This window comes from Pithys albifrons, chromosome 1 (assembly GCF_047495875.1).
Source record: "Pithys albifrons albifrons isolate INPA30051 chromosome 1, PitAlb_v1, whole genome shotgun sequence".
In the NCBI taxonomy this organism is placed as follows: Eukaryota; Metazoa; Chordata; class Aves; order Passeriformes; family Thamnophilidae; genus Pithys; species Pithys albifrons.
Window position 1 is genome coordinate 88309789 of NC_092458.1, and position 19653 is coordinate 88329441.

The 19653-nt window shown below is 42.2% G+C and overlaps 1 protein-coding gene across 1 annotated transcript in view; it reads left to right on the forward strand.

Annotated features, from left to right (window-relative positions):
• Positions 1 to 16009, forward strand: part of TBX15 (T-box transcription factor 15) — a 92190-nt gene extending 76181 nt beyond the window's left edge. Inside the window, exon 8 of the mRNA XM_071572074.1 lies at positions 13839 to 16009. Within this exon, the coding sequence (XP_071428175.1) occupies positions 13839 to 14623 (785 nt within the window). The 3' untranslated portion in view covers positions 14624 to 16009. The remainder of the gene's footprint in view (positions 1 to 13838) is intronic.
• The last annotated feature ends 3644 nt before the right edge of the window (positions 16010 to 19653 follow it).

Sequence of the window (19653 nt, forward strand, 5' to 3'; positions counted from 1 at the left end):
TTTCTAGTTAAAAATACAGTGATCACTGAGAATAGATGTATCAAGGCAGTCTAGTACTTTTTTATTTTATTCTAACATACATGCAAGAGAAGATACAATTCAAAATGGTGTTCAAATGTGACTCAGTGAGAAACAATCAAAACAAAATGCCTGCCCTGTGCAGCAGATTCTCTGGCCTCTCACACTTGAGCTTGACATCACCCCCAAAACCTCCCTCTGGACCTTGAATCCATCTGGAGATAGTGCGGTCTCCTCCAGAGGCAAGGAAGCAGTGGTGACTGTTGGGGCTGCCCATCACTGGGGCAGAATCAGTGCAGGAATCTCTTCTTGCTGACTGTCCCTCACCCCGGTTCCACATGCAACACCACAGAGCTTAGGTCAACTGGTGACTCATTTTTCTGATGGCAGAGCACCGGAGAAGGATAGATCACACTCCTGTCAGCTGTGTTAGACTCCCCATGCATGGTCTTTACATGGCCACCCAACTCTTCTTAATGGCACAACATGGGGCAGGAAAGATTTTGCACAAGCTCAGGGGCTTGTGTTGAGAAGCACTTGTGGTGGGACATACAGTCATAGATGGGTTAAAGCAGGGATTCAGGAATGTTTTCATCACCTACCTAAATAGAAACATAACAGCCTCTCCTCCTGGTCACAGTCACTGAAGCAGCCTCTCTCCAATGTCTCACCCACTATTTGGGCTCGCCTGCCTCCCTTCCCCTCAGTTATCAGATAACATCGTAGTGGCAAGTCCAGCTATGGCTTACGTGGTAAGGTAATACTAGGAAAGGAAAATATTTAATGTATTTTTAGCTTGCTATGATATAGTTTGGCAGCTGAAAAACCAGGAAGCAAGCCAGTACCCTGTGACCAACTGGTTCTGTGCAGACCACCACCACTGCACCACAGACCACTAGGATTAGGGCAGCCCTTAACTAAAGTTTTGTTCACAGGTCATTCTCAAAACTTAATAACTCATTACAAAAAAGTGTTTTGAGCTCTGCATTCAGCCATGTTAAATGAGCTCAAGAAAATGAATCAGAAATATTCCAACTATCACAGTGCTCACCTCTCAGTAGTTGCTGTAACAAGCTGACCCCTGATCTCAAAAATAGGTGCAAAGCCAAGGTACAGACACACTCTATTTTAATTTCTGGCTGCTGGGACAGCCTCTAAAGACCAGCACAAGTATGCTGGTCTGGAGGCCTTGGAATTTCTGGCAGAAACAGAAGAAATGATGAGGTGGCTTGAAGCCACATGTGGTTCTTCCGTTCAAATATAAGACAACCAGGATATACCGTGCCCATACCTCTTCGTCTCCTTGCTTTCAAGCATGTGAACTGAGTGACAGGTGAGTAAATCACTGGTGTTCAACAGCTGATATCAGCATAAGCTATTGACCCTCAGATCCTCCCAGACTTAGCCAGTCTCTACATGTAGGTGATTTGCCCTGGACTTTGCTCCTCACTCCCACCTGAAGCTTCAGTGCTCTGAGCTGCATGCTATGATCTCATACCTTTGTGTATTTATGAATTAGAAGTTTTCAGGGTATTATTTTAATAAACATGTACTTTATTTTCAAATCACATTGTTGTCTCCAAAGCTGGGTGAACATGTGACATTTCTGAATAAACATTTGAGGAATTCCAAGCCTTCCTTTTATCCCTTAAATTATTACTTGAGAAAATGCACTGGGTTACAGGAGGCTTTTGGGACTAGATGTGTCCACTGAAGCTAAAATGGAATGCACATGTACTGCAGAGAGACAAGGTGAGAGCAGCAAAAGTCGCCACATGCGTGGGAGAAACTACTGATGAGGAGCATTTTATGGTTGTCCAGCCTGTGAGGAGGGAGTGAAGACATCATGGTACTGAAATAAGATGCTGTCTGTGTTGGATAGGAAAAAAGCAATAGGTTCCAGTTACATGAAGTCTAGGGAAGTGCTGGACCAGTTCTGCCATAGGAACTGTGGAATTCAGCTTTGATTTTCTACAGATGGGTCCCTCTTACTGTTGCAGGAAAAGTTATGTTTTATGGACAAATTTTGGGATGTCAGCAGCACAAATATGGTGCCTTTGCTGCTTTCCCGCTAAATTTTTCTGTGCTATGAATTGTTTAGCTTTTCTTTTGTCACTTGGTAGTTTTTTCATGACATGACAGTATTATCTGCTTTTTCAAAAACCATTTTGTCAAACAAATCCAACTGAACTGTTTGTTCAATTTAGAGATTTGACTTACAGAAATAACTGTACAGGTGTGATGGTTTTTGGAGAGTGTTTATTGCCATGAGTGCCGATTTGGAAATGTTAGTGTTAGTGTGTATTATGAAATGAGTAGCTGACTGATCTCAAAGCTGGCATGGTAACTACAAACACACCATCCAGTGAGGAAAATCTCAGTATTACTTGCAGAGCCCGGTTCCAATATTAACTTGTCCAAAACTAAATGAAACAGTGGGACATAGCTACCCACTGAGTTTGCTGCAAAGTGTTGGCACTGACAAGAATTTAGAAATCTCAGTGCATAAGCCATTTCACGGGCAATGGACAGTGCAAGTAATGCTGTGATAAAATCATGCAAACTTTTGTGTAGAAAAATAATAGTGGTAAGCAGCGGGGAGGCAGTTTTCTAGCTGCAAACTGATGTTGCAATATGATCTTCTACTGTAGGTAATTTTAAAGGATGGAAAGAGATTGAAGAGAATTTAGGAAAAAAAATACAATGATTTTTTGAATGGAGAAGATGCCTGGGAAGGAAAACTCAGTTTGTATAGTTAATCAAAAAGAATCTCACATACCAAATTGTTATAGCCTCTACTATCTTGCAGAGATAATATGTGTTAGCTTTGAGTCACCCATTCTCAATACTCTTGTGACTGTAATTTTCTTGTTATTGTGAAACAACTGTGCAGAAAATGCTTCATTCAAGTGGCTCTGATTTTTCTATTATGACTAAATGTCCATCCTTTTTTCTGGGATGTTAAGAGATAACCAAAATTTCTCCCTCATCCACCTTCTTTATACATTAAATTGTTTTATAGGTTTTTATGTCCCTCTTCTCTGCCTCTCAAAGTGTATAGGACCAGTCATTTAACTTCTCTTCTAGTGGGAAGTTTTCCAAGTTGTTAATAGTTTCTTTAAAAACAAGTCTGCACAGAGTATTCCAGATGCATTCACATGATACAACTATCCAAAGGTATTATAATTTTTTCCACATTATCCTTTCTGCCATTCAACATACATCCTAGTGCTTTGCTTATTTATTTGGCCCAAGCTGTATGTTGAGCACGGGCCACAGTGACACACCAAAATCGATACTGGGTGTGCTGAATGCAGCTGTTTCATACAGGGATTAAATAACTCTCTAATCTGCACAATGATAGGTTTCAGCTGCCACACAAACTGGTGAGCTTGATACTGCAACCAGTTGCAGAGATGCCTGGTGTGGCTGAATGTAGCAGTCTGTGAGCTCTATTTGCATGTGTTGCTATTGAAGTAAAGCACATCAGCAAGTCTCTGCAGGTCTGTGACCTGAGCAGTCACCCTGTTGTCCTACTGAGGGGAAGAACATGCACTTTCTGTTAGTGAAACCCTCTGGCTTGAGAACAAAACCTTCCTTTTGGAGCACCCAATGCAAAAGTCATTGCAGCTTCACAAGAACAAACACCATGTTTGACAGTCTCAGCAGATCTGCAACCAGTTTGGAGAAGTCCCCCCTCAACAAAACCTTTGCAAGAAATGCTCAGAAAATGGAAGCCCAGGGGAGGCTGACCTTCTGGAGAGTGATGTCACCCACACTGCACTCTACTTACTACTAGGGAAAAAGGAGGCTTGGGATTATTGAATGCACATGGCAATGAGATGTAGGGAAAGCCAAGAATCTATTAAAGTCTTTAATTGGAATATATTTTCAAAATTTAGATTGAACCTCATCCAGATTCTCATTATTAAAAATATGTGGCTCAGTTTCTTGATTATAAAAGGGAACATAAAAAAGAGAAGAGGCGGGGGGGGGGGGGGAGAAAAAAAGAGTTCCAGTAACTCTGGATTATGTCACTTTCTAAGAGTAAACAGAGCTGTTGCTGGCTCCTATGTGGTATCCAGTTTCCCACAGGATATTGTGATGAGCAGATCACTATCAGTGATTGTAAGTTTTGCCAGGACATAGAAAGACACTAGGACAATAGTGGAGTAGTGATCAGTATTTGATCCTTCCTACAAAAGCTGATGACTTATGCAAGCAGTGAAATCAAAGGTACCCTGGCAGTTGGTTAAAAGAAATGCCTCCTAAGCAGGATTTGAGGACCCATATGAGAGTCACATGATGTGACTCTCAGTGGGCTTGCAGCACATAAAAATTTACTTCACCATTAAATTGCTGGTTTGATACATGCATACCAAATCTGCAAGAGTCAAACATCTTAGCCTTGACTGGTGAGTTCTCAAGGCAGTTTTCCTTTTCAGTGGGTTCTCTTTGCTTAAATAAGTGCCTTTGCTGAGGACTCCACAGGAGAGTAGGTGCAGTAGATTCAATCCTGTCTCCATCAGCTTGGGTGTCCACATGGATCTTGGAAGGGAGACCTGAGGCAGAGAGTCTACCTCTTAGAGAGTCTGTAAAACTGGCCTTACTGGTTCTCAAGATTAGCATAAAGAACTTGAAAATTGTCTAAAAGGGTACTGAAGGCAAAGAAGGATGAGTTCCTTGCTGGCAAGACAGCTGTTGCCATCTCTGGTAACAGCAGGTATACTGCTATCCCTGGAGTAGCATGAATGTACAAACTGATGACTGAGTACAGGTCCTGCTGTCTTCTTCTGAGAGGGGCACATCTTAAGCCTGCAGTCTTGTGTCAACAAGGATAGGCACAAAAGGATAAGCACCCTGTTCTTGGTGTGGAAGAGATTCAAAAGTCTCATTTACTGTTGGAAAGGAACCACGTTTTCTTGTAGGAATGATGTTTCCAGACAAACCCTAAATCTGCATGGTATGTCAACAGCTGGGAGGCAGATACCCTGAGATGAGGTAGTGTTGCTTTTCCAGCTTCTCTGTCCGTAAACATTACCCTTTTGGGGCAGGCATCACCTTTCTCTTGCCAAAGTTTTTCTGTACTACTTGTTAATTATTCAGTACAATACACTTCACTCATGGGTGTGGTGTTGAGAGAGCTGTCCTGATTGCACCCATAAGAAAACAAAATCCTGAGCAGACAAATGTGTACTGGTGTCAAGTGGAAGGAAGACAGAGTCCTCTAGAACTTCATCTGAAGGCATCACAAGCACCAGGAGCCAGAAAGAAGTAAATTACTATGAAGATCCTTTTGGCTTTATTTGAGATCCTAGATCCCAAAAATAGTGTCTCTCAATAGTGTGGAGCTGCTTATGCCAAGGGAGGTTGAACAGTCTAAAAATTCATCTGCTTGGCCCCTTGCCTCCCAACGGCAGCCATTGGTTCTCTCAGCACTGCCACCAGAATAATCCGGATGCTGCTTCCCTTTTGAAATCAATTGTGAGCAGTCTAGGCTATTGGCAGAGGTCAGATATCTAAGTTTGGTCTCAATTTTCTTCTTGATTTTTTGACCTTGAAGAGAGATTTGAAACAGAGCAGTTGTTGCCACAGTTATTGGGATCAAGCACTGGTTTCTGCTATATACTTCAAATGGCTCGTAGATTGCCTCATTTAAATGAAGCAACAGGGAACAAACTGTTCCAGCATCTTCTTTGTTGAACTGCAGACAGTTTTTCTTTAGAGAGGGGAAATTTTTGGTGCTTCAAAGTCTCATCTTTAACACTGAAAATAAAATACCCTCCCAGATATGACACAAGGGGCTACAAGTCAAAATCTGTGCCACTCCTTGATGACCTGAAAGGAGCCTGAAATGCTTTGTTACTCCAGAGAGCTTCTTACCCTGACTTCCAATGACTGAAACCTAAATGTCTGTTATCTGATGGGTGGTGATCAAATTTCCCATGAATGACTGCAGGTGGACAATGGTACTTGGAAGAATTGCACAATTTCCTCAGAGTAGCATATTATTTTGTTATAAATAGAAAATGCCATGTTCTTTGAGCTTGCCACAGTACTGTGACATTTTTCCTCAGTTCAGAAATTCTGAACCATGTTGCCTCTGTTTTTTATAGTTGTTTATTTTGTTTTTATCATTTAATGTGCAGGAGCTTCCAGGGCCAGTGTTGGCCCAAAGCAGATTCCATCAAGACTGACAGGAAAAGTTTGCAATTCAGGTTAATTCTGCGACAGAAGTAAAAAAAAAAGTAATCTCAATTTCAGTTAATCTCAGCTACAAAGTTGTAGAAGCTACTGTCATGGCCTTCTGAAAGATTTGCTCCACAGGGAATCCTTTTCTGCATTCTATTTTCATTGTGTCCTCTCAGAGTAGGACCCCCCCTTGGCCCCCTTGTCAATGTCTGCGCCCAGCTGATGGCTGCAAATGTGAAGGACCATGCATGATTATCACTCATCATCCTCCAAGGCTGAATTCACTAGATCTGTCTGTACTTGAAGAAGGTAAACAGGAGGAGCTGATATAAAGCTCATGGAACTGTCATGTGTGCCACATTGAAACTGCACGTGAGACAGAAGGTAACGTCCAACAGGCCTTCTCCTGAGAGAGCGTGGAACTGCCCCAAGAGTACAATGTGTTTATATGAGGAGCAGGAACCCTCACATTAAAGATAGCCTGCAGGTCCTGGAAAGGGGGTTTTGTTTCTTAGTTTTGGGACAGCTCTCTTGATGCTCTGGACATAGATGGGAATTGAAATCAGATGTCTTGAATTCTACTTTTTGTCCACATTAGAATAAAAGGGTAGTTTTCTAATCTTAGATCTTGAAAGTGTTTTATCTTGATGACTGAGGCAGGTTTTATCTCTAACTTTCTGACTGTCCAGTTTGTGTTGCAGAAATCTGTAAATGTTAAAGGGAAGTAAAGTATTATTCTGAGTTGTTCTAGATCTACCATTTATTCCAGTGATTTTTGTAATTCAAGGCAAACATAAAAAAAGGTCTTTCTGTATAATTTGCTAACCTGAACCAAAATTTCCTTTCATTCCTCACTTTTGTGCCATACAGTACATACTTTCCCCCTTCATCCTATTGCTATAATCATCTCTCTTTTTTTTTTTGTGTGTGTGTGCTCTGTGAGCTGTATCCCAAGGAACTACAAAGCACTCTTTATATTTCCTCTGCAATCCAGCAACTTGGCATGTGGTAGATTTTGAGTCTCATTTGGGCCTTTTAAAGATTTTACCAGCAGATTCATAATTTGATAATTGGCCAAGGACTCTATAGAGGGATAAAAAAGGCAGCTGCACTCTGCAAAGACAGAAATGGCCCTCATTCCCAAGAAAGTGGAAAGTTTTTGTTCCTAGAAACAGGGAAAGAATGAAGAGAGAGTCCAGCCTGTCACAGACCAGGTGGCCCAACTCTTGCCTTGTGGAAAGAGAAGAGGCATCAAAACTGTTTTGTTTTCCAAGGTGGTGAAGAGGGAACGTGAGTAATGCTGGTGCAAGAAGAATGTGATGAAGAATATCTTTCAGTTCTTCCGAAGGTTTTAGACTTGAGTTTTGGAATGCTAGGAATGGGAAAAGAGAGCTCAGACTGCCAGTTATACTTGCAAGGCAAAAGTTGTCATGCTGGGTGAGAGCAGGAGTGGCACCTAAACTGGAGGCATCAAGCAGGACTGAGGCATGTGCTGCCTGAAGCAGAAATGGATCCAGGTTTGTGCTAGGCTTGGCTATGAAAGGACATGAGATCATATGGTTACAGTGGCACACTCTGGCCTCACAAGCTATCTGTCAGACCATCTGGCAGTCTGCACAAATACTCCATCCTTACCTTATTACTCTCTCAGATTCCCATCTTTGAGCAATTAAGCAAATTTAATTTTTGTTCTGCAACCAAAGGTGAAGTAACTTGGAAAACAGAGAGTAAGTTTCATAAGGCATACTTAGCATATATGTGTGTACAAGTGCAAAGGAAGAGAATGGGATTTACCTTTTTGTTCAAATTTGTCTTCCTGCATGCATGCCATCCCATTTATTTACTGTTGTGTCCAAGGCTGGAACACTGCAAAACACTGGGAAGAGTTGCTCTTACCTGTGCTTTAGAAAGACTCTTTACTTATGTGTACAAGTCCCTGTAGTACTCATAAAACTCAGACCTTTCAGGAGTGACTTAGAGTATGTCTGCATGGACAGGCTCCTCTGTGCTCCATGCTGGCTAGATACATGCCAGCTCCAGGTCAGCTCCATTTGGAAAGCTGGAGAGTTGCATTAGGATGGCTTTGTGCCCAAGTGAATGTAAACTGCCCCTCAGGAGGGTTATTCAGTCAGTGCCAGGAGGAGAGCTATGAGCCAGATGAATGACTGGTGACCACAGCCCCTTTTTCCTGCATGCTCAGGTACTTGGAGACATGCCTATCGTATGAGGAAGATGCCAACATCTTGGGCATGTGTCAGAAGAGTGGCTGTGACTCCTCTAGGAGATGGACAAGCAAGGTCGTGCACCTATCAATCCAAGCATCTGCCTTTTAGGTTAGGTGCTGCTCACATATCAAGGTGGAAGATGTCTTGACTGAGCCTGCCCTGCTGGACTGAGCCAAATGGCCTCCAGACCACAGGCTGGACCTGCAGTTCGTATCTGGTCATAAGCTAAACTAGCTTATAGGTGGAAGTGGTCTGAGCTGTTTAAGAAGCATTTCCACCCAAAGAATAACTTTGTGTTGCCTAACCCATCAAAATGTAAAATCTTAAGACATTTCCCCCTGCCATTCCCATCCTTGTTAGAAAGTCAAGGCACAAGCTCTAAGGACCCACAGCCACATCTGTTTGTAATGTGGCAGTGAACACCAGGTCATCAGTGTCTGAGACCAGAGATGCTGAGAGCTGCAGGCTGAAACCAAGTTGCCCAAACTGCTCTAAAACTCTCTCCTGCCTAATGAGACTCTGCTGTTGCACAGGGCATGACATTCATATTCAGACATCTTGTGCTGACTGCAACTTCTCCTTGCACTTTCTTTCCTCCTCTGCACAAAGAAAGGACTTCAAGGACCGAGAGGTTTGTATGGAGTCACTACAGGTTATGGTAGCAACCAATGCCTGGAAACATTAGCAAGGAAAATATGCTGTGGTGGAGTCCAAAGTTTGATTTATGTGCACCTTTCAGATAAAGGAGGTTGGGATAAGTTGTGGGTCAATTAAATAGTATGGTTTCATTTGTAAAAGAGATCCCAAAAAAATTTCCATGCACAATTTCTTCAGACTCCCTTGGCACTGATGCTCTCCCCACTATCTTGCAGTTGCCAGAAAGCTCCTTTGGCTAGTGCTGGCTGCTGGCAGATGTATTTTCCATCTACACTGCAGTGTTAGAAGTTCTCTACGTGACCTGCCCTGTGTGGAAGAGGTCCCTGTTGCCTTTCAGACAGCCTGGCATGCTGAATGCTTCAAGAATACTCTGGCCCCTCATTTTAAGGCACATCATACCCATGGACTGAGAAAGTTTACCATGTGCTTTCAGTTCACCCTGGTACTGTCCTTAACACATACTTAGTCTAGATAAAAGGAAAAGCAAGGCTCTATTTGGAACATACAGGGAGACACCACCATTACCAAGGCTTAGATGGACACATGTGACAGGAAGGAAAGACCAGTATTAAGCTCCTTGAGGCAATATTTTAATGGCAGCTCTTGTTGATGCACATAGGAAAAGCCGTAATTTCTTCCCTAACCCTTGTAGTCACACATCTGACATAGGCACAGTCAGCATTTCTATATAGTCTCACAAGAGGAAATGCTGGCATGAGGAAGAAGGTTTGCTTCTACATCGAACCTTTTCAACAGGCTCTCCAAATCGTCCACTGTGACTTCATTCTTCTTTTTCCCACCTTCCCTCCTTACCAATGATTTCTTACTTCTCAGTACTGTTTGCAGATTTTGACTTCTAGATCATTTTCCACTCTCCCTTTTTGAAAATTCTCCTATTCTTTTGATAAAGTCAACTTAGTTATGACTTGCATGCCCAGGCAGAGAGCAAGGGTCCTTCAGGATGACACCTTGCTTGGCTAAGTCCTTGACATAACAGCAGGATACTGTGAGGAGAGACACGTTCATCTGCCATGCAGTGCAGGGCTCAGGTACAAAGTAACAGGTTTTGAAGTTCTGAACCTTGTATTTTATACAAATGTGAGATATGTGGGACCGATGTCTTCAGAGCCAAAAAACTATCTTCTGGGCATAGTAGTAATTAGTCACTTTGGAATCATTCTAATCGTGGAGGTGAGAGATACTGTGACATTGCCAGTAAATGCTTTTGGTTTTGGCAATTATTTCCATGGGAAACAGCAGGTAGAGCAAAGGAATATAGGAGAATTTTGAGGGATTCATTTTATTATTGCTTAAATGTGGTTTCAGTTGAATTAAACCAGACCTAAACATAGTGTTGTGCATCAGTTTAACTAGATTGTTTTGTATCCATGCCTTCCATTAAAATGACATACACATCTGTGTATCCAAGGCTGTAGTATGGTGTGGATATACTGGCTGGGCTTGCTGCCATCTTTAGGGGTATTTGGCTGACTTTTTAACAACTACAGACCAAGTTATAACTTCACAAAATCCAAGTTGTGTTTGGCCCATACTTAGTGCTGCCAGCAAAGACGGATAAGTAATAGCATTCAGAGCAGAGTGGAGCTGTTTGCCTTCTGAAGAGAATGAGCTGAGAAGGGCCTAGCTTTGTGTTGTTTCTCATTCCACTTAAAGGTGTAAAGAGCATTCTGCAAAAGAACAGGAACTTCATGCTTCTGCCTCATGCTCTGTTGCAGCAGAAGTGGTGCTCCTGTGCCTGTGATTGGTATTGGTAGCAAAGCATTCTTAAATAGGGTTGTCAGATTTGGTGTTGACTCCTGTTGATTGATCTCTTACCTCCTCATCATTTTGAAGTTACAGGGGAAAAGAAAAATCTTTTTTACTTTGTTTCCTAACTGCTCTGTTGTGTCTTTAGGGTTTTTCTGTTGGCCTGCAAATAGGGATAATTCAAAGCAGAATCACTTTAGTCTCCCTCTGGGGGTGAGCTGAAATGCACAATTCTGAGTTTTGGAGCCATTAAGCAATACTTGTCATTCCTAATTAGCAATCTCTACTTATTCTTGCTCTATGAAAGACCCTCAGATATCGGCAGGACTCATAGCTCCTTAACAGATTAATAAAGTCTAATGTTTGAGTTAACTGGTGTGTGCACTCTTCTCCCACATAGTTTTTAAAGGATAACTCCAGAGTAAAGAAAGATTAAAATGAAGACATTACATTTAAGAATTTATTCTATGTATTTTATTTCAAACAGGTTATTAAATATTCACGTATACATATTTTTACTTATTCTCCAGCCAGTGTCAGCAACAAAGTCACTTTTCCCAGTTTGTTCATGAAATATGTGGTGTAAAGATTCAAATATAGGGTAATTGTGGGTTGAATGTACTTCACTTTGTGCTGTATTTGTTTTGTGATTATGTGACCCCTGGATTTTGGGCTTGGATAACTAAAAGATGATGTATGAACTCAGCTGTCTGCCTGTCCTCCCTGCTGGAGGTTGTGCTCTTTAGTGCAGGGCTAACACAAAAATATGTGTCTGTGGTTGTGTACCTCAGTTCAGTCTCAACTTAATCAGCAAATTCAACTGCTTTCAAAAAGCAGACTGCAATGAAACTACTTCTGTAGAGGTAGACATTCCATTCTGCTGACCCTGCTGCATTACTGACAACCTGTAACAGAGAAACAGGAAAAAGGCTGGAGCGGTATCAACTTAACTTACCACAACAAAATTAGCCCAAGATTGTCTCTCAGAGACTTTAAATGAAACAGGTAAATGTACCATTTAAAAAAATTAGAAATTTGCATAAAAACCATTTGAACTCTGGACCTAAAATAAAAAAGCAAGTTTGAGCGTTTCAGTATTGTCAAGAAGAAAATACAGAGAGTCCATAATGCCATTTGAAACTTCAAATTTTCTCATTAACTTTAATGGAGATTTTATGCAATGCTTCTCTTTTATACTTCTGAATGAATGACTAAAGGAGTCAGTGGCATAGCAATAAACAATAACCAATAAGCATTCCTACCCATGGCTGGTAATGAGAATGACTGCTTTGATTTAGCAACATAGAAACATGCATTTTGCTAATGCTGTCTGGGTCAACAGCAATCACTCCAAGCTGTGCTTACCAAGGCTGTTTTTCTTCTTTTTTTCTGGGTCTGGCTTCAGAAAAAAATTTAAATTCAAAAAATAACAAATATTATTAATGTCTCAAGAGTACATTTTCACTTACCATTCTGTTTCATCCTAGGTATGTTAGAAAGAGACAGCTATGGTCTCACTTACATTTTCACCATCATATACTGACACAGAAGCTGTCTTTCTAGTGTATTAACCATTTACATGACCTATTCGCTATTCATCAAGCAGAACTCCATTCAGTTTCTCTCCTGTTTTGCAGCAGACCTAGACTGGTCTCAAAATCCTGCTGTGTAGTTTGGGGTTTTTTCCCTGCAAGGTGACACAAGAAAAAGCTAACCCTTATTTTTGATCCTCAGTGTGCAACCTCTGTCTTAGTTATATTTCTTCTGCCCACTCTAACACTCTCTTTTCCAGCCCCTTTGCTTCTCATCTGTTATCTTCTATCATGATGGAAATGCTGCCTCACCAGTTGTCTTCCCAGTGCTTCTGGATCTGCTTATTCCTTGGTCAAACCTCTTTACCAGCACCTCTTTTCCCCTTGCACAGGATTCTTCAGTGTTAGTTGTGCTAATGCAGAAAGGGGATACCACACAAAGAGAATAACTCAAATGAAAATAAAAGGTTTAACATCAGGAAATTGAATTCCCTTAAGTTCAGAACTCATTTTCCTAGTTGCTCAAGGACGCTTCCTCTAAATCAGAATGTTGCCTATAAATAACCTCTTCTCAACCTCAAAGTTGTGCTATCATCTCCTTCATATCACTTGCATTCAGTTTGTTACCATTCCTGGTAGTATTACACAGTATTATTTTCCCAGGCCAGAACATGTGAGCATCCCTGCTGTGCAAAATGGTCAATTCCACCATTCATAGCATAAGTATTGCATAATGCGTTGATACTACCGACATGCATGTATATCAATATTTTGTTAACACCGGTGGTACAACCTATGGAATCCCTTTTAAAGTTTAAGCACATGACTGAAAATCCCAGCAGATCCCCTTTCTGTGCCCTTCATTTTAGCATTACTTTTGGGTTAAATCAGTCCTGCTTCACCATGAGCCATCTGACAAAAATGCTGAATGGTGCACAAGTCCAATATGCTCTCAGCCACTTCCCGCCGCAAGTCCCTGAGCAGATGATAAAGCATGTTTGCAGTGGGACCATACAGCTCACTAACTGGTGATCTTCCTGCAGACCAGGAAAGACGAGAATGGCACTTTCTCCCCGCCCCCCCCCCCCCCCCCCCCCCCGGAAAAAGAATACCTGGAAATGGCAGATCTGTTATCTGCTGGAACAGCACTTTATTTAAGGTTTTCCCAGTGCCTTGGGTTGCTCTGTGGCAGGCTTGCTTCCCTCTCTCATTTTAAAAGGGAATAAAACCTCAGTTGAAAAACAAAGTCAAAACTAAAAAGCAGAAGAAAAGACCAAGGGATGCTATTAATAAAGTGAGGGCCTTTGCCAAGAAAGGCTGAGTTTTCCAGCGGCCATTTTACCACCCTTGTTCCTTTATTAAACTAAGCTGTTTTTTAATGAGACTGTCTCATTTTGCAGATGTGATTCTGGGCTCTGAACATCCTCCCATGTGTTTTACTTTGCAGGAGGCAGCACAGGAACCTCCCCAACCACCTCCAGCACGGGAACCCCATCACCATCTGCTTCCTCTCACCTTCTCTCTCCATCCTGCTCTCCTCCAGCCTTTCATCTGGCCCCCAACACTTTCAATGTGGGCTGCCGGGAGAGTCAGCTTTGCAACCTCAACTTGTCTGATTATCCTCCGTGTGCCAGAAGCAACATGGCTGCATTGCAGAGCTACCCAGGGCTGAGTGATGGTGGCTACAATCGGCTGCAGAGCAGCACTGCTTCTGCTTCGCAGCCCTCTGAAACCTTCATGCCTCAGAGGACTCCATCCTTGATCTCAGGAATGCCGGCTCCTTCCTCCCTGCCCAGCAACAGCAAGATGGAGGCATACAGTGGCCAGCTGGGATCTTTCCCCAGCTCTCAGTTTCAGTATGTCATGCAAGCAGGCAACCCTGCCTCCACCTCCTCCTCTTCACACATGTTTGGTGGTGGCCACATGCAGCAGAGCTCCTACAATGCCTTCTCCCTGCACAATCCCTACAACCTCTATGGATACAATTTCCCTGCTTCCCCAAGGCTGGCAGCAAGCCCGGAGAAACTCACCACATCCCAAAGCACTTTACTCTGCTCTTCCCCATCCAGTGGGGCCTTTGGAGAGAGGCAATACCTTTCCACAGGGATGGATCACGGGATGCACATGATCAGCCCTCCCTCCAGCAACCAGCAGACAGCCAATGCCTGTGACAACAGACAGTATGGTGCAGTTCAGGGCTCCTCCTCACAGATGTCTGTGCACATGGTCTAACAAGCCATGCCTCTCCTTGGCATCGAAGGCAGCTGGACCTTCATCATTACCAGGGGTGAAACCATCCCAGTACCTTTTTGCCTTCAAACTTATAGTGGAACTAGTATTGTGATGATAAATAAGAACATAAGCCATTTAGGTATGTGCCACAGAACCTTGTGGAAAGCCTTGACTGACAGCCATCGCAGCTTGTTGTAACCCAGGGCCTCCAGACCGGCCACTGAGCAACTCTTTTTCTGGACATTGCAGAGAGAAGGGCATGACTTTAACAAGAAGCTGGAGAGAAACAGCCAATATACCTTCTATGCATTAACTTTCAGCTAGTGTGAGCTTTCAGCATGGAGGGACCCATACCCTGTGCTGTCTCCTCTGGGTGTTGAAGAAGGGAAGTCTCCCAGGGCTTCATCCTCTGAAGCTGCACTGCCCATGACTTTAAAGACCTCCCCATTTCCAAATAGATCCTCACTGCTGGAGTGACTAAGCCAATTTCTGAAGGAAACAGTGGTCTGTGGGTCCTTCTTCCATTGTATCACAGGAGTGGCACTGCTGGGCTGGAGCTTCTTCCAAAAAGGTTTCTTCATGTTCACCATGGCTCTGCCCAGCCAGAGGTTTCTTTGTGAGGGTTGAGCTCACCAGTACACAGCCTGTAGATGGAGAAGGAAGAGACAGGAGAGAGGAAAGTTTTAACCCACAAAGCAGCCTCAAGCATAAGCAGGGATTGAACTTTGGAGAGGTGCATGGGGAAGAAGGGTCTCGGCTGCTGTTGACTTGGCCAGAGGTAATGAAGCCAAACTGAATGGATGACAACCTTTGTGGGAATGTGTGTCCCACAGCACTTATCTCAACAGGAGGAAACTGTCCAGACTGAGCATACAGGGAGGAGCAAATTAAAAAGAGAGTTTTGCTCTACAGGAGTGCAGCTGACCTTGCATGCAAGAGTTGCCATAGAAAACCATTAGCATTTCAGAAACAGTGAGGTCGAGTATTTGCCAACCTTCCAACTGCCACATGATCTCTGTTTAACCAAATAGATCATTGCCTTTTGACATCTTTCTTTTCTGTTTTTTTCCTTTTTCTTTTCTCTTCAAATCCTTTAAAAATAAGAAAACAATTGTAGCTTGGTGCAAGCTATGCATTTAAGTTGTGTGAAAATGCAAATACCAAGTAACAGAATACAGATATTATTGAGATTTGTTGTGAAGTGTTGTAGATAAATGTATTTATATGCCTAGTGGGGTATTCATTATTATGAGTATAAAAGAGGGCAATAAAAATGGTATGTAAAATATGTATGAAAAAAAAGGTGTATAAAGATTTGCCCTATGCACGGAACTCTGTTTCTAAGTGCCAAGCACAGAATGCGCTAAATAAATCTTTGCAATTGTTCCCTCTGTGTTTTTCTCTGTCTGTGAGGCTTTTCAGGGGTTTTCTAGAGACAAGACATTTTCGTCATACTGTCATGTGTGTTTGCACAATAGAGGAAGTGAAGACACAGTGCCAGAATGTGAAGTCCGGACAATACTATTATAAAAATAAAATTTTTGCCTTCTGAAGAAATTTTAAAAATTGAGTGTTTGGAATTTGTAAGGTGCCTTCTTTACAGTAAATGTGTCTTAAAGACAACTGGGGTTGTTATTTTGGTTATTGAAGGCTAGTAAAAAGCCCTTCAGAAAATTTTTTCACAGTCAGTATAGTCAATAATACTTAAAAATAACAGTATAGTTTATTTTTCATTTTGAAGTGTAACTTTGGGGTATGTGTCAGTTTTTCATTTGCACTATATTTCTAATTTGATATTGAGACATTAACACTGAAAGCTGTGGGGAAGCTGAAACCCTCTCAAAAAGGGCTGGAAGTTATGGCTGCAGAGTTTAAAGCTTTCCTTGTGCCAATAAATTTTTTTCTTTTCTTTTTTTTCCTGAATTGAGAAAGCACCAGGAAGGTAGAAAGACCTTTAAAGATAAATTCTGCAAGAATTTTTGTTTTTACAGGAGAAGATAAATATACCAATGACATTCCCAGTTTTGTGCCTAGTCTGTCCATCTGTATTCTGGCTTTTACTGTGTCTAGCCATGGGTGCTGCTGGGAAGGGCAGGGAAGACTGTGGAGGGGAGACAATCCATCCCTCACCTTGTTGTCTTTTGTTTAGCCCTAATAATGAATTATTGGTTAATCTTGAAACAGAGAGCTTAAGAGTCTTTCTAAAATCCTTTCAGAATCTTTCAAAAATACCCTTCAATCTGTGCTTTGATGTTTGCTCTGTTTTTGTGTTTAATTCCATCTTATGGCAACAATTTCTGCAGGTTAATAATATGTTGTGTGAACCAGTATTTCTTTCTGCTGGCTGTTTGCATTAGATTGCTCTTTCTTATTTACTCCATTTAATTCTTTGTGAGTGGGTCTGTATTTCATCTAAGAAGAGACTCAACAAAATCAAAATCATTCTCTGTATCAAAATACATGTTTCTAATCTTGATTAAACAAAAAAAAAATACCAATGAAAGCATTTGCTGAAAAAAGGCAAAGGACGTACACAGTGCACGCACAGTCTTCAACAATAATGTGAAGAACTGGTATCCCAGTTTCCATGCATTTTACAAGGAAACTCTGGGTAAGAGCTTTGAAATTCTCATCCATGCTCTTCAGCCATGTGATCCTTCAGGTTACTGAGCACCTTGCTCCTGATCCAACCAAGTTCTTCAGCAAACTGAGATAATGTTGCTGCATCAGTATGAACTGAAGTTGCTTTCAGTATGAAACTTACTGACCTCAGAGTGACCCTATTTATGGACATATTTATTTAGCTCTTATGGGGCACATATATAAAATGAGAGAGCTTAGTTAGCTAGACAGTTATCCCTTAGTGTTCTGTTGCTGAAGGATCAGAATATTCAGCATTAAGACTGAAAAAACATAGGAAAACATCTGAGAGAGGCTTCCCTGTCCCGAGATGTAAAGTTTTAAGTACACAAATAGTACTCAGTGTGAAAGTTACATGGACTGTCTATGAGGATTAAAAGCAAGCTAACAGTGAAATGGGCAAAAAATATTACACTTTCTACATGGTTGTCACTGTGCAAAGCAAAAGTAGAGCTGGGTCTGGAGGGCAGTATCGAAAATAACGGGCCAAAGTTTGTTAAAATAATTTACTTAGTGTTCATTTAGGTGCACAGGTGAAATCCTCACAAGTGAACAGTTCCCTGAGCACACAAGCTGCTCAGGGCCTTGACATCACCCCAAACACATGAGGTGAGCATTGAATTTAAAGTGGACCCAGTCATGACAGGTATCTCATGGACAGCCGTGGCTCTTCTCCCACTGCCACCCGTGTGTGGACACAAAGCCCTGAGCCATTTAACACTTCTTATTGAGCCTTCACAGAGAGAGGTGATGGCAATGGACAATGGGAGAGTTACACTGGGACTAGTCTGGGAGCTCCACCTTGAACCAGCTGGCCAGGTGGGCAGCCTGGGTTGCAGTGCACAGAGCAGCCTTCCCTTGAAGACTCCCTTTCCTTGGGTGACTGCCCTAACAACAGGGCTTGAGAGCCCTCCTAGCACAGTCACACTCTCATCCAGGAGCCCTTTGATTGTTCATTTGCAAAGCATGTGTGGGTGGGTGGCAGAGACAGTAGTGGTGTGGTTTCTCTCCCTTTCCTTCCTTCCCTACTTCACCGTGAGGATTTGAACCCTATGGCCAGCTTTGAGCAGCTTTGAGATGTAAGTTCTCATGTGTTTCTTTAGAAGAGGCAGTGAAGGAGGACAGGAACCTTATTAATTTCCCCAGTGCGGGGAAGGCCACTGTGCAACATCTCATTCAAAGAAGCCACACAAAGAAGAGGTGCAATCCTGTGTGCAATCCCCCAACCACAAGTTTCACCTGGCATGTGGATGTAATTAGACACCAGATGATCTATTCACACCTGCAGAAACTGGGAGATCTCAACTCCACAACTGGGCTGACCCACTTGGTCTTAGCCTATGTAGGCTTCTCCTTCCAGTCCAGGAGAAGAGAACGCTCTACATCTCCCAGTTCAATGCTGCAAATTTAAGAGGTGAAGCATCATGTACCTCTTTGAAGAAGTACCCACTTTTAACGGGCCAATCCAAATCACAGGAAGGGTAGTGGAAATCTCAGTGATAGACCTTTCATCCTGCACCGCAGGCTATTCCAAGTGCAAACCTGGCAATTTGTTACACAAATGAAAAGAATGGCAGAAAAATAATCAGAGTGGGTTTGCCAGCTTTGCAAAGTTTATTTAGCTTCATTCCTTAACACACTGACAGGCACAGGACATAAATATTACCGTGAGCACAGTTGGTGCAGCTCAGCAATACCAGAGCATTGCATTCCAATGCACCATAGGGCTGTGAAGGTCTGTGTGCTAAAGTAAAATGCTCAGGTTGCAGACATAAATACAAATTAAAGTAAATAGCCTGTGATATTATCTGAAAGAGACTACAGTGAAAATTACAGTAAATGATCTGCTAGAGTGACACATTTATAACATACTGGATGAAGTTTTACTGAGGTAGGTGAGGGCTGGCAGATAGCATTTGCCATTAAAAAAATGATAAAATTTTTTTGATTATTTTTTCCCTACTCAGCCAGGTACCTTGACCCACAGCACACACATGTGGGATCAGCATTAGCAGATAAGTTTTGCTGGATACTCCTTGTTGGGCATCATTCTAAATGAAAAAAAAACAATATGGAAATGCACCCAAGGACTGGGCAGAGGAACAGCTCAGCATGCCCATTACATGCTACAGATGTACTAGAAATGTAGCTATAAAAGCAGTAACAGAACCTCAAGAGGTGGGTGTTGGTGTGGCCAAGGAATAATTTACATCTGACTTCTTCAGTACTTTTTCTTCTAGAAAGAAGCAGCCTACAGGACCAGGCATTTTGTCCAGGTCTGTAGCCCAGCATTTTGACTCCACATAGGGGACCATCATTGGGAGTTTGTCTATCAGTCAGCTGGGAGGGTTTCCGTAGCTGCTGCCGACACATTAAACTTCTGCTGGAAA